Raw genomic sequence first — 13,948 nt, 5'->3', positions numbered from 1 at the left:
ACATGTCAGCAGAGATAGATGGACAGGACAAAGACCTTTCCCCAAGCTCTTCAGGAATGAACACGGGGCAGCTAGAAATGTTACAATTACTTTTTCCATTCTCTTTCAATCAAAACTTGTGTTTATAAAGCATTTTTTTAAGTAAAATGACCCAAAGCACATCACAGAAGCTTTCTGAGAAAAAACATTGACACCAAGCCTAAGAATGTGTGGGGTTAGAGAGAGAAAGGGAGAGAGGGATAGAGGGAGAGAGGGAGGAAGAGAGCGAGAGAATGAGTGAGCAAGCGAGAGACTTAGGGAGGAAATTCCAGAGGTTAGGGCCCAGGCAATTGAAGGCATGGCCACCAATGATGGAGCAATGCAAATCAGAGATGTATAAGAGGCCAGGATTGGAGGAGCAGAGAGATCTTGGAGGGTTGTTGGAGGAAATGAGGAATAGGGAGGGTTGAGGTATGGAGGAACTTGGAAAAAAAAAGTGTGACCATTTTAAAATCCAAATATTCTTTGGGAGACACTGGGTGTCTCACTGGTTATGATTCCATAGGTGTCAGACTCTCTCCAGAACAGTTCCAGTGAATAAGCCATCCAACAGGGATGCTCATTGTTTGGAGGCATCAGGAAGACAGTTCACAAAACACAACCAACGTGCCCCTAGTTTTTAAAAGATTGTTTTGTTTCCTTGCAGGTTTTGAAACTTCAGGGTTCTACAGTTTATCTGGAACGATGCTGAAATTCACTGTCAGCCTCTTGTTACTGGCTGGCTTCGCAGGATCTGAAGAGACCTCCAGAAAACCAGATTCCAGAAAACATGCACAGACAGGGGAGCCCAACGATCGGTTTGCGCAATCCTCAGAGAGCCCAGCACCCAGCAAGTGCACCTACACCTTCATTGTCCCACAGCAACGACTCACAGGGCCCATCTGCCTGAACACCAAGAGCCTAGTGGCTGGAAACAACAACGTGAACAAGAGCGAGCTACAGGCTATACAACAGGAGATGAGAGAACAGCAGCAGCAAATCAGGGACCTGAGGCAGATGGTGGAGGTGGATGGAGGCGTGGTCAATGAGGTGAAGTTTCTGCGTAAAGAAAACCACAACATGAACTCCAGAGTGTCCCAACTTTACACCCAGTTGCTGCATGAGATTATCCGCAAGAAGGATGACTCGCTGGAGATCTCCCAGCTGGAGAACAAGGTGCTCAATGTCACGGCCCAGGTGCTAAGGCTGTCGACAAGGTACAGGGAGCTGGAACGCAAGTACTCAGCCCTGACCGCCCTCATGAACAACCAGAGCCACACCATTGCTCAGCTGGAGCACCAGTGCAGACAAATGTCACCATCGCACCATCAGCAATTGAAACAACAGGTAAAAGTGAATCATAGAGATGACTGAACACAACACGGATACAAACAGCCTCTCAATGCTTACTGTAGCTGGGAGGAGGAGAATGTAGCTGGGAGGAGGAGAATGTAGCTGGCCTCTTGGTCACTGGAGCAGTAATTCACATGGCTGGGTATTCAAAACTCACCACGTCAAGTTGTGAATTAATCTGGTAATTATTTTTGGTGCCAGCCCACCAATAAGTGACCAAATTTGGTAAGAACCCATTGTTTTGCCAATTTTCCTTCAGGAAATTGCCCTCCTGATCCAGTCCTGCTCTGTACCATCAGACCAATGCTCTCAGAGATGTCCTAGCAAAACCCTTTTACACAAACAGTCATTGTCTTCAGGACAACTTGGAACAAATAATAAGTGTGGCCTTACTGACAGAAATCCCAAAATTGGAGAACAAATTTAAAAAAAAAATAAACAAATGGTGTGAGAGATTTGAAACAGGCAGAAAACAAAGACAAAGACAGAAATGAGTTTCAGATCCAGTCCCATTCTGATTGGACAGGGGTCTGTAACACACAAGTGGCCACTAATTTGAAGAATTGTGTCCTTTAAGCTCGTAAATACACTGTACAATGTTTATGGGTTTGTAGAGTTACATTAACCATGTGGACTGTTCATGTTGTTAGGGATGAAAGGCACTCAAAATTTCTGCTTTACATCAGTAGATGAATTGTGCTACAATGAGCAGTTTAAATCAACCATGTTATTCACTGGACAGAAAGATATAACTTAGAGCATTTGAGAGACCAGATAGCTCAAGGAACCGCTATTCTCCACAGTGTGGTCCTGGTAAAAGAGGCTGTTCGTCATGTGACCTGTCCTGTTTCAGTTCGAGAGAGTTCCATCTGCATGTTCTGTCATTCACCCTCCAATATCACAACCTATAATATACCCACACCACACTCTTTGGATAATATACCAACATTGTCAATATGGTGTGGCCAACAAGACATAGTCCATGACTCTGAGTAATGCCTATAGAGCAGAAAGTCCCAGTTCCAGCCTAAGCAGGATTACTGGGCCTTGCAGCAGCAGCAGTGGTCGTGATGTTGCAGTTGGTCTTTACACCTCTGGGCTCAGGAGATGGCAAAGAAAAGTCTCTCTCCTTACCAATACACTCCCATTCCTAAAAGCAAATGTAGTCAGGAGGAGTCAGGATGGCATACAGCAATGATGCCTTTTATGAGCAAATAACTCTTTGACACTCCACTCTAGCCTCACACATGTTCACCTCAGGCCCAGGTATCCAAGAGCAGTCAGTTCCTGTGAAACGATATCCCCAGTGAGGGTCAGTGACTTTGGGAGGAGGAGCTGGATGTGTAGCTGAGGTGATACAGGATGCCCAGCGGCCTACTCCCCAGCCTGCATCAGCACCTGAAGCAGGTAAGAAAGAGCACAGTTCAGAACAGTACAGTGCAGGGTTAAGAACTCTGCCTGGAATAAACTGTAGGCCCAAAATCTAGTCATTCTATATGGCACAGCGTATCAGCCATCAACAAACTGCTCCTCATGGTTGCTACATAAAGATGCATTCTGCACTCATGCTCTGACCCAGTGCGGTCTCTTGTGCAGACAAGTCATGTGAAAACTGTCCTTGCTGCAAAACTCCCCCAGCTGTCAGTTCTTCCTTCAAGTGATTTCCATACACTTCATCAGTTCCCAAGAGTTAAGCAAGCATTAAGCATTTCCAGTTGAATATTTGATGGTTCCATGTACGAGTCTCTCCCTAGGGTTTGTGTGTTTACCAACAGGGTCCAGGACAGCCACCGCTTGTTGCTGTTATACCCAACAGTCTGAATGGCAGCAGCAACAGGACCAAGAACCTGGTCTCTGGCAATGAAATACTGAGGGATCAGGTATACAGCATGGCACAGGACAGACTGAAGAGAACAGAACAACCTCTTCCCACTACAATCCCAACGGTGACAACAACCAAGACGGCTGGTGAGTGAACACTGGGCTGTAACCTCTAACCTCTCACTCACTGGAGGGAGACACAACTCATAGTTCACTAACATCTGATCCTAGCAGAATTCATAAACCTACCATTTCCAGATAATCAATGAGTAGACATTTCCTATAAGCTTCCAATAATTCCACAGTTCACAAGGTCATTTAGCTCAATACCCTCACTGCATCCAACTAACTCAAAATATATTTTGCCTCAAGTCTTATAAAAGACTCGATCACTGAATAAAGAACTTCTCAGCTTCAATCTTAGATTTGTCCATCACCAGGGTAAGTGAGGGTGTGCTGATTTCACTGAGTCATAACTTTAGTGTCAAGTTTTAGATTTATTTTCTCTACACTAATTCCAGTTTTTGTACCTCGAGGTTCCATTTGGAAGGGTGAAGATCCCATGGGGGTGTCTCCATTCTTCCTTAGTGGTTAAATTATTTATCCCATCATTCAAACATCTTGGCCATGACAGGTGCCAATAACTCTTGCGGTGTGATGCCGTTTCCAGCCCTTCACCAGGCGATTGCTGTGTATTTAATTGTCCATCATTCCATATCTAGATGATACATGCAGCAAATAATCCATTTGAACTTAGTCAGATCTACAGCTGCTAATCATTTCAAACCAGGAACTGAAGAAAGGTTGAATGGAGGCAAAACACATTTAAAAATGTGAGGGACAAGCTCAGGAGGCACAGGTAACTCTGGGCCTATGGTTCCCAAATCTTTCCACCACTTGGGGGGGTGGGGGGGTTTATCCTCACCTCATGCCTTAGTCTGTTGTAGACTCTGATAGAGATTGGTCACGCTTAGGCAATAACTCCATTATCATTGGATCATGTGACTCCCAGAATGGGTCAAAGGTGAACTAGATAGACATAGGAATTCTAGATGAAACAAGACCAATGTTCCAATAGCAGCGAAAAGATTTAGGAACAAAAAAGTTCCAAAAAGAAACAACACACACAAGAGAAGAAGGGAAATATCCTTCAAAGTAGCCTCGATTTCTGAGAGTTCTACACTAAGACCAGCCATCGTGACAGACGCACTAGCCTCTCTCATGCTGACTGTGAATAAGCCCATCCTTCCTGCTTCCACTTAAATCCAAACATTTCTACTCCCTCCCCCTCCTTCATGGAGTCTTAAGGACACACATGAATTACCCCTTGGACCCCAGTCTTGCAGATTCCATTTTAATCCTATTCACTTAATTTTAAATGCTGCTCCTCCGAATGGGGCACATCACCTTCAGCCCATCGAGCCCAGACTGCCAGAAAACAAAGGGCAGCTGCATTGAGAGGTACTGAGGGAGCCAAGCGCCGGTAGAACCAGCACCATACCCAGCAAGAGGGTGAAACCTGGGGCTACTTCTTCAACTCAACCCGCCCTTACTCAGCCATGATCTCAAATTCGTTCAGGGTCTGATTTTTTTTTTTAAAAAGAACAGGTGAAGTCCTAACGATCATGTTGAGAACAAAAAAGAGGAGGTGTTAGGCGTCATGAAGAATATTAAGGTGGATAAGTCCCCAGGGCCAGATGGGATCTACCCCAGAGTACTGAGGGAGGCATGAGAGGAGATTGCTGGGGCCTTGACAGAAATCTTTGGATCCTCACTGGCTATGGGTGAGGTCCCAGAGGACTGGAGAATGGCCAATGTTGTTCCATTGTTTAAGAAGGGTAGCAGGGATAATCCAGGAAATTACAGGCCGGTGAGCCTTACGTCAGTGGTAGGGAAATTATTGGAGAAGATTCTTCGTGACAGGATTTACTACCATTTGGAAGCAAATGGGTGTATTAGTGAGAGGCAGCATGGTTTTGTGAAGGGGAGGTCGTGTCTCACTAACTTGATCGAGTTTTTCAAAGAAGTGACAAAGATGATCGATGATGGAAGGGCAGTGGATGTTATATACATGGATTTCAGTAAGGCCTTTGACAAGATCCCTCATGGCAGACTGGTACAGAAGGTAAAGTCGCACGGGATCAGAGGTGAGCTGGCAAGATGGATACAGAATTGGCTTGGTCAAAGAAGACAGAGGGTAGCAGTGGAAGGGTGCTTTTCTGAATGGAGAGCTGTGACTAGTGGTGTTCCGCAGGGATCAGTGCTGGGACCTTTGCTGTTTGTAGTATACATAAATGATTTGGAGGAAAATGTAACTGGACTGATTAGTAAGTTTGCAGACGACACTAAGATTGGAGGAGTTGCAGATAATGAAGAGGATTGTCAAAGGATACAACGGGATATAGATCGGTTGGAGACTTGGGCGGAGAAATGGCAGATGGAGTTTAATCCGGACAAATGCGAGGTAATGCATTTTGGAAGGTCTAATACAGGCAGGAATTATACAGTAAATGGCAGAATCCTTAAGTGCATCGATGGGCAGAGGGATCTGGGTGTACAGGTCCACAGGTCACTGAAAGTGGCAAGGCAGGTGGATAAGGATAAGTCAGGAAGGCATATAGCATGCTTGCCTTCATCGGCAGGGGTATTGAGTATAAAAGCTGGGAAGTCATGCTGCAGCTGTATAGAACCTTGGTTAGGCCACACTTGGAATATTGCGTGCAATTCTGGTCGCCACATTACCAGAAGGATATGGAGGCATTGGAGAGGGTGCAGAGGAGGTTTACCAGGATGCTACCTGGTCTGGAGGTTATTAGCTATGAGGAGAGGTTGGAGAAACTCGGATTGTTCTCACTAGAGCGACAGAGACTGAGGGGCAACTTGATAGAAGTTTACAAAATTATGAGTGGCATGGACAGAGTGGATAGTCAGAAGCTTTTTCCCAGGGTGGAAGAGTAAATTACTAGGGGACATAGATTTAAGGTGAGAGGAGAAAACTATAGAGGAGATGTGCGGGGCAAGTTTTTTACGCAGAGGGTAGTGAGTGTCTGGAAATCGCTGCCAAAGGAGGTGGTGGAAGCAGGTATGATAGTGGAAAAACTCAGCAGGTCTGGCAGCATCGGCGGAGAAGAAAAGAGTTGACGTTTCAAGTCCTCATGACCCTTCGACAGTTCTGTTGAAGGGTCATGAGGACTCGAAATGTCAACTCTTTTCTTCTCCGCCGATGCTGCCAGACCTGCTGAGTTTTTCCAGGTAATTCTGTTTTTGTTTTGGATTTCCAGCATCCGCAGTTTTTTGTTTTTATCACAGGTCCGATAGTGGTGTTTAAGAGGCAGCTTGACAAATACATGAATAGGATGGGAATAGAGGGATACGGACCCCGGAAGTGCAAAATGTTTTAGTTGACAGGCAATATGATCGGCGCAGGGTTGGAGGGCCGAAGGGCCTGTTCCTGTGCTGTACTTTTCTTTGTTCTTTTGAATGTCTGAAAATCAAAGCAACATTCAAACACGTTGTAAAGTATTTTAAACAAAGCACATGGGGGAAACAAGGAGTTAAAACCCGATCATTACTGGCCTGTGGAGTTGGGAACGTTCTGACCTTTTGTTAATTGCCACTCATTTCTCAGATAACAAAGCAAGCTACTGTCGGCAGCTATTAGACAAATTTTCTCTGATAATAGGCCACACCATCACAGAAAAGCACTAAAAATAACATTAAACCACAGAACACAGCTGTTCCCACAGATCTAACAATGTCATGACCACTGACATTAACACACCAAGTGAACTAGGGGACACAGTTTAAACATAAAGGGTCTCTCATTAAGACGGAGACGGGAAGGAAGTTCTTCTCTGAAGAGAGGGTCATTAGTCTTTGGAATTCTCTTCCCCAGAGAGCAGTGGAGGCTCGGTCATCGAATAGATTCAAGGCCGAGTTGGGTAGATTTGTGATCGACAAAGTGGTCAAGGATTGTGGGGAAAAGGTAGGAAAGTGGAATGGAGATCACAGTCAGATCAGTCATCATCATATTGACTGGCAGAGCCGGCCTACTCCTGCTCCTATTTATGAGCTAATGAACTGCAATCCCTTTCTACCAGCCCCCAATTTATAGTCAGTCAATCAAGCTGAGACACAGGCCACGCTTAACAGAGAAACATAACCCGTGATGCTGCATCGATGGTTGGGTCCAGGTGAGTGTGTCAGCCTGGCCTGGGTTAGATTAGCTCAGCTGACAACACTGCCACTTCTGGACCAGAGGGTTGAGGACTCAAGATCTACATCAGGACTGACTCATCCAGTGAGATACAGTAGGAGTGCAGCATTGTCACACGTGCTGTCTTTCCAGTGAAAGGTTGCCTCCTGTTCAGATGGAAGTTAAAGATCAGCGACACTGTTTGGAGAACAGCCGATTCTGGAGTTGCCAACTGTGATTAAATGCAATCCTGGAGAATTTATCACCTTCACTCTCCAACCATTAGTCAGCCGACACATTCCATCCTCATGATGCACTGCCTTCCTGTGCCGATTGGAAAGCAAGACAACCCATTACCCAACTGGATGAGGCTTGACTGTCAGCCAAACAGCCTTTCTTCACACCCCCTCTCCCCCCACCCGCCCCGCCTTTTGCCATTTTCACTATTTTGATGTCTGGTAAAGAGAAACGTTTAAAGAAAATGATATTTTCCTCGGGTTACACACAGCAGTGATATGGAGCTTGATCTTTATTTCCTGGGGACTCCAGGCGAGTTCTGGAGGGCCGGCAACCCTAGCTGATTCTGGGGAATATTCTTCTCTCGCCTGAATAACTAGTCTCTCCAACCCCATGCGCACATTTCAGTGTCCACGGATGTTTCTCATTAAGGTGGAAATGACAATGCAGCATTTGAGCTATTGTGCCAGCTTTCAGTTCTCTGATCGCACGAATACAGGGATCGCTGCTGACCTTTCCAAAGATTAGAGCACATTGAATCATGAGGTTGAAGGTACAAGTTATTGATATTCCTGCGACCATGCTGTATAAAGAAAATGGTGACCTGTGTCCACACAACACTCACTCCACTTCCAATTTATTGCACCTGTAATGTTTCAGAATCAAGGTATTGTTGAATAGATGGAATTTTCTTTCCCCTTTTTTTGTCAAATCAAGTTCTGATATCTCTTGCTCCCTCTGCTTTTCCATAAGAAGGGGATTGGGATGATAATTACATTTCTCCCAAAAGTCATATGCTAAGAATGAACACTGGGAAAAAGAAAACAATGGAGTGACGAAATTCACATGATTTCTTGACCAGGTCCCTGGAAAGACTGTCTCCAAGTTTTCGAAGAAGGTCATGGATCCGATGGAATCTACCTGATCAAACCAAGAACCACCAACCGACTGATGCAGGTGTGGTGTGAAAATCAGCAAGGCCCTGGTGGCTGGACGGTCATTCAGAGACGGCAAGATGGATCGGTCAATTTTTTTAGGACTTGGGAGAATTATAAGGTCAGTTAAGTCAGAATTGAGTACCACAGTTGGCCAGCACTCTGGTCTCAAGCCCGTTTCTGGGCAATATGTTCTGCCATCAATTGGTGAGCAGAGGTGTGTCTGTCATGGTGAAGCTTGCATTTCAAAAAGAGTTTTCACATGATAGGAAATGTTGCAAAGTGCTTAATGTAGGGGGTAGGTGCAGGAGCTGAAGCAGGAAGCAGAAGGTAGGTCCAAGGTCACATTGCGGTACCTGGATTCGAAGGTACAGGCACACATTTGCATGGTAACTGGGTCCAACAGCAAATTGGAATGGGGGGGCCGGAGAGTGGGGATATGTATCGTGACGAGGTGGCAGAGCACCCAATGGTGGTAGAGACAGAGGATGTGGGAAACACAGGAGAATTAAAAGTGCAGAAAGTGTGTGGAGCAAGAGGCTACAGCATGGGCAGGGAAACAAGTTAGACCACCGAGGCGTGTAAAAATGAGGGTGAAGATATTAAATTCTGTGTGCTGGTGGGTGCAACACCTATAAAAAGGTCACAGAGGGTGGGATTGAGTGTGATATGGGATGGAATATGGGAGAGGATAACAACAGATATGGTTTTGGTGACAGTGGAAGAAACAGTGTTTGCTAACGAGCGGAGTGATTTTAAAAAAAGCAGAAAGATTTTATTTTTAAAAAGTTAAAACACGGAATTGTGAATCGTTCTGACATTTAACAATTTCAAAACTGTTTCACATAGAGGAGTTAAACTGAACAGGTTATAGGAGAGGAACTACCATCAATCTTAAAATGTTTCAAAGCCTTTCAAAGCACCGAAAGCCTCTTTCCAATAATATTACGCACATAAGCGAAGTTATCATCAATAAATAGTCTTTGTTTTCACTTACAGCAAGGTTTTGGGAACATAGATGGTGAATACTGGCTGGGTTTGGAGAACATCTACTGGCTGACCAATCAGGATGACTACATGTTGCTTGTCCTGATGGATGATTGGCAGGGGAGGAGAGTGTTCGCAGAGTATGACAACTTCCATGTGGAAGCAGAGAGAGACTTCTACAGGCTCAGATTAGGCCACTACCACGGGAATGCCGGAGACTCCCTATCCTGGCACAATGGCAAACAATTCACGACACTGGACAGAGATCGGGATCTGTACTCGGGTAGGTCCATTCCCCAGGATTACAGCGCACGGTCAATGGAGGTCAAGGAAATCCAAACAAAAAGCATGCTTCGCTCATTAATGTTGGTGTTTTTCCTTTCAAGGTAACTGCGCCCACTACCAGAAAGGAGGCTGGTGGTACTACACCTGTGCCCACTCAAACCTGAATGGAGTGTGGTATAAAGGAGGGCACTATCGCAGCAAGTACCAAGACGGCGTTTACTGGGCTGAATTCCGTGGTGGTGCCTACTCTTTAAAGAGAGTAGTGATGATGATACGTCCAATCTAGACATTGCTGTAATATAGTCACTCTGCTTTACAAACAGGATTTCCGTCACATTCTCCCACATGTTATTGTCAGACACCTCTCTATACGTTTTAAAATATTGTGTTGCACAATGACAGTTTTATAAGCAAAGTTACAGACAACAGAACTACCTACTTAGAATATAATATGTCTTGATGAGACTAGAGCAACCTGGGAATATGCCTCCTGCCCTGTGACACAAACTGAATATTCCAGAGGGCAGGAATGTTGTGGTGAAGGATCACGAGTTTACAGAATTCCCCAAATCACATTCTGGCCTCTCTCCTACTCTGCAGCTTTCCCTCCACCATATGAATATCCTCAGAATATACCAGCAAACAAAAAAAAACCCACTAGATCTGCTCATTAATTATTAAAATAATTCAGTATGTCCCAAACACTTTAAAATTAGCTGTAGTGTATTTTTAGTGAAATATAAAAATTCAGATTTTAGGAGCAGAGAAGGCCCAGCTGGTTAAGAAATGTCAGGAAACTAGAACCCAAAAATCAGGTTGATTTCCTGGTTAATAGATACTGGCTTGGCTCTCTTTACACTAACTGTAAGGCAAATGCAGGAAGAGAATTTGACAGTCTTAATGCAGGCGTACACACACAAAAACATTTATGGACTTCAAACTCATTTTGGGAACAGGAAGAAACCACTCAGCTCTTCAAGACTGTTCTGGCATTCAATGGGAGATTGATATCTCAACTCCATTTACCCACCTTTGATTTCATTGCCTTTTAATACCCTTGCCTAATATCAATCTTAGTTTTGACCCCTGTCTCAACAGCTTTTGGTGAGGGGTGGCAGTGAGTGGGTGGGGTTGGGGGAGCGAGAGTTCCAGATTTCCACTCCCCTTTGTGTCAGGAAACACTTGTTCACATTTTCCCTGTACAACCTCACTCAAATTTTATTATGTCTCCTTTTTCTGGACTCCACCACCCCCCACATGAGGAGATACTTTATCTACCCTATGAAACACTTCAAATACAATGACATCACCTCTTAATCTTCTATATTTGGAGATACAAGCCCAGACTACACAACCTGCCTTCAATTTAACTCTTTCAGCCCTGGTACTGTTCTAGTCAATCATTAATCCCAGAATCCTGGTATCCACAATCTGCAGCTTTACTCTCCAGCACTTCACTCCTGTAATTTACATGGGTAAGGTTACATAGTATATAGAGTATAAGCAGGCCATTCAGCACAACCAGTCCATGCTGGTGTTTAAGCTCCAGTTGAGCCTTCTCCCATCTTTTCTCATTTAAATCCATCATCCTAACCCTCTATTCCCTTCTCTCTCATATGCTTGTCTAGCTTCCCCTTACAATGTATCTATACTATTCCCTTCAACCACTCTGTGGTAGTGAGTTCCACATTCTCACCACTCTCTGTAGTAAGTTTCTCCTGGATGCCTGATTGGATTTCTTGGGGACTATCTTATTTTGATGGCCTCTAGTTCTGCTCTTCCGCACAGGATAGAATATTTTCGCTGTATCCACTTGATCAAAACCTTTCATTGTTATATAATCTCTATTAGATTACCCCCTCAGCCTTCATTTCCCAAGAGAAAAAGAGAAAAAGAGACCCAGCCTGTCAATCCTTTCCTGATATGTAAGCCCACACATTTCTGGCATCATCCTTGTAGATCTTCTCTGCACCCTCTCCTCAATATCCTATTTTTATAATATGATGACTGCACACAGTACTCTATGTGTGGTCAAATCAAGGTTCAATACAGGTTCAGCAAAACTTTTCAGTTCTATCTCTCTAGAAATAAATCTTGACCACGACCAGATGATCATGAGCAGCCACCTCCTGTCGACTTATCTCCAATCTTTATCGGTCCCTGTCAGAAGTGAAATAGTTTCCACTCCATGCTGAACATACCACAGGTCATGAGTACACACTGATTAATTATACATCAATATTCTGTATGGTAGCTTCTCTTTAGGATACAGTCAAATTGTCTTCTTTATATAACCTGCTAAATCTTTCACAGGAGATGTCTCCCAGCTATTTACTAGAAAACTGACACATTAAACTAGATAAATTCTCATCTTCAACATTAATCTGTTGTTTATGCAAGTTTACACTGCGGAGTGATATAAAACACTGTAAATATTTGAATGTAATGTACTGTAGAATTTTGGTGTAGATCAGTGAGTTAAACCAATTAATATTGGGCGATCAGTGTGAAACTTTCTGTCATGTGTCGGCCTCACCAAAGACCAAACAGGTAAAAATGGTGACTGTATCCATCTGGGAGTGGGGAGGGTGGAGGTGGAGTAGCATGGAAGAAACACCGTCCTGTTGCCCAGTTACTGCCCCATGGCTGCTGCATCACACATTCTCTCATCGGTGGAGTGAGCGAGTTGAGTTTTCTGTCAAGCTCAGTACAATGGGAAATAAATAACAAAAAGGGATCGGGGGAAAATGTGTAATGACACAGGAACTGGGTGCCATGGTTACAGCTTTCACAGGTTACATTCGATATTGACCATCAGCCAAATTCCTTTCGGCAGTTCTCCATGTTTGCAACCAATTGTTAAATGACGTGTCTCCAGTGAAGAAACCTCATTCCTCCTTCAAAAACAATGCCGACCCTCAACTTTCATTTTCAATTTGGGCTCCTGTTTCACTGCTGACCAATTTCTCTCGTAAATCAATTGTGTCAGAGTCTGGGAACATGCAATTCAAGGCAATTGGACTTGAGGTGAAGGTGAGAACATGTTGCTAGTGAAAGGAAGCATACATACAGCCAGAGAGATGGTTACCCATCTTGTTGCCATCATTTTTCCATAGTTCTTGTATACAAGTCACAACACATGGCCAACATCGAGTGGAAACAATAAATTCACATCCAGCATTGTAGATTATAATTTTTAGTTAATAAGAAGCTCCTGCTAAGAGTTTCAAAGCTGGTCACTTCTGTGAATCATTAAAGGTTTTAAGACATCAGTAACATTGCACAACACACTGTGCAGTGAAAGTTTAGAATTTCCAGGGTAAAACTATGTGCTCAGTCATTCTGTATTTTCAAACCTGTGGAGTATCTGGTTGAGAATACTTATTATTTGCTCACTGTAATGAAATTCTCCTTGCACACCCAGACAACTCCACCCTATACAAGCCACCAAGGTTACAAATTGATTAATGCAGTTGTATATTACCAGGACAGAAAGCCACAACTTGAAAAATGGACACCGTCTGCTTCAAGGAGTGATGCAGCAGTGTTATTCATAAATTGGATCATTCACACATCCTCTCTCCTCAGGAAGGCAGCCAAATTAAAATTTCCAACACACTGCATGTAAACCCCATCAGATGGAATTAGCACTACCACTACCCATGGCGAGAGGGGTCCTCTCAGACATGGTTTGATCTCAGCCATTACTTTGTAGTTGGTTTAACATTGGAACACAGGGACTTAGGACCAGGAGGAGGCCATTTAGCCCTTTGAGCCTGCTCCACCATTCAATAAGATCATGGCTGATCTGGTTGTGGTCTCAACTCCACTTCCCTGTCTGCCCCCCACAACCCTCAACTCCATTGTCAATCAGAAATTTAACTAACTCTGCCTTGAATCAATTCAATGACCCAGCCTCCACTACTTTCTGGGGAAGAGAATTCCACAGCTAATGACCTTCTGAGAAAAGAATTCTCATCTCTGTCTTAAAAGGGAGACCTTGTATTCTTAAACTGTGTCCCTAGTTCTAGTCTCTCCACAAGAGGAAACTGTATCCACCCTATCAAACCCCCTCAGGATCTTAGATCACCTCTCATTCTTCTAAACTCCAATTGGT

The 13,948-nt window shown here is 44.1% G+C and overlaps 1 protein-coding gene across 1 annotated transcript in view; it reads left to right on the top strand.

Annotated features, from left to right (window-relative positions):
• The window catches only part of angptl6 (angiopoietin-like 6), a 21,731-nt gene extending 9,404 nt beyond the window's left edge, over positions 1 to 12,327 (top strand). The window contains exons 2-6 of the mRNA XM_041177085.1: positions 686 to 1,365; positions 3,147 to 3,339; positions 8,487 to 8,680; positions 9,559 to 9,829; positions 9,933 to 12,327. Coding sequence (XP_041033019.1) covers positions 724 to 1,365; positions 3,147 to 3,339; positions 8,487 to 8,680; positions 9,559 to 9,829; positions 9,933 to 10,117 — 1,485 coding nt within the window. The 5' untranslated portion in view covers positions 686 to 723 and the 3' untranslated portion in view covers positions 10,118 to 12,327. The remainder of the gene's footprint in view (positions 1 to 685; positions 1,366 to 3,146; positions 3,340 to 8,486; positions 8,681 to 9,558; positions 9,830 to 9,932) is intronic.
• The last annotated feature ends 1,621 nt before the right edge of the window (positions 12,328 to 13,948 follow it).

The sequence above is a fragment of the Carcharodon carcharias genome, chromosome 30 (assembly GCF_017639515.1).
Source record: "Carcharodon carcharias isolate sCarCar2 chromosome 30, sCarCar2.pri, whole genome shotgun sequence".
Lineage (NCBI taxonomy): Eukaryota > Metazoa > Chordata > Chondrichthyes > Lamniformes > Lamnidae > Carcharodon > Carcharodon carcharias.
Note: the sequence above shows the minus strand (reverse complement) of the source record. Positions and strands in the feature narration are given on the sequence as shown.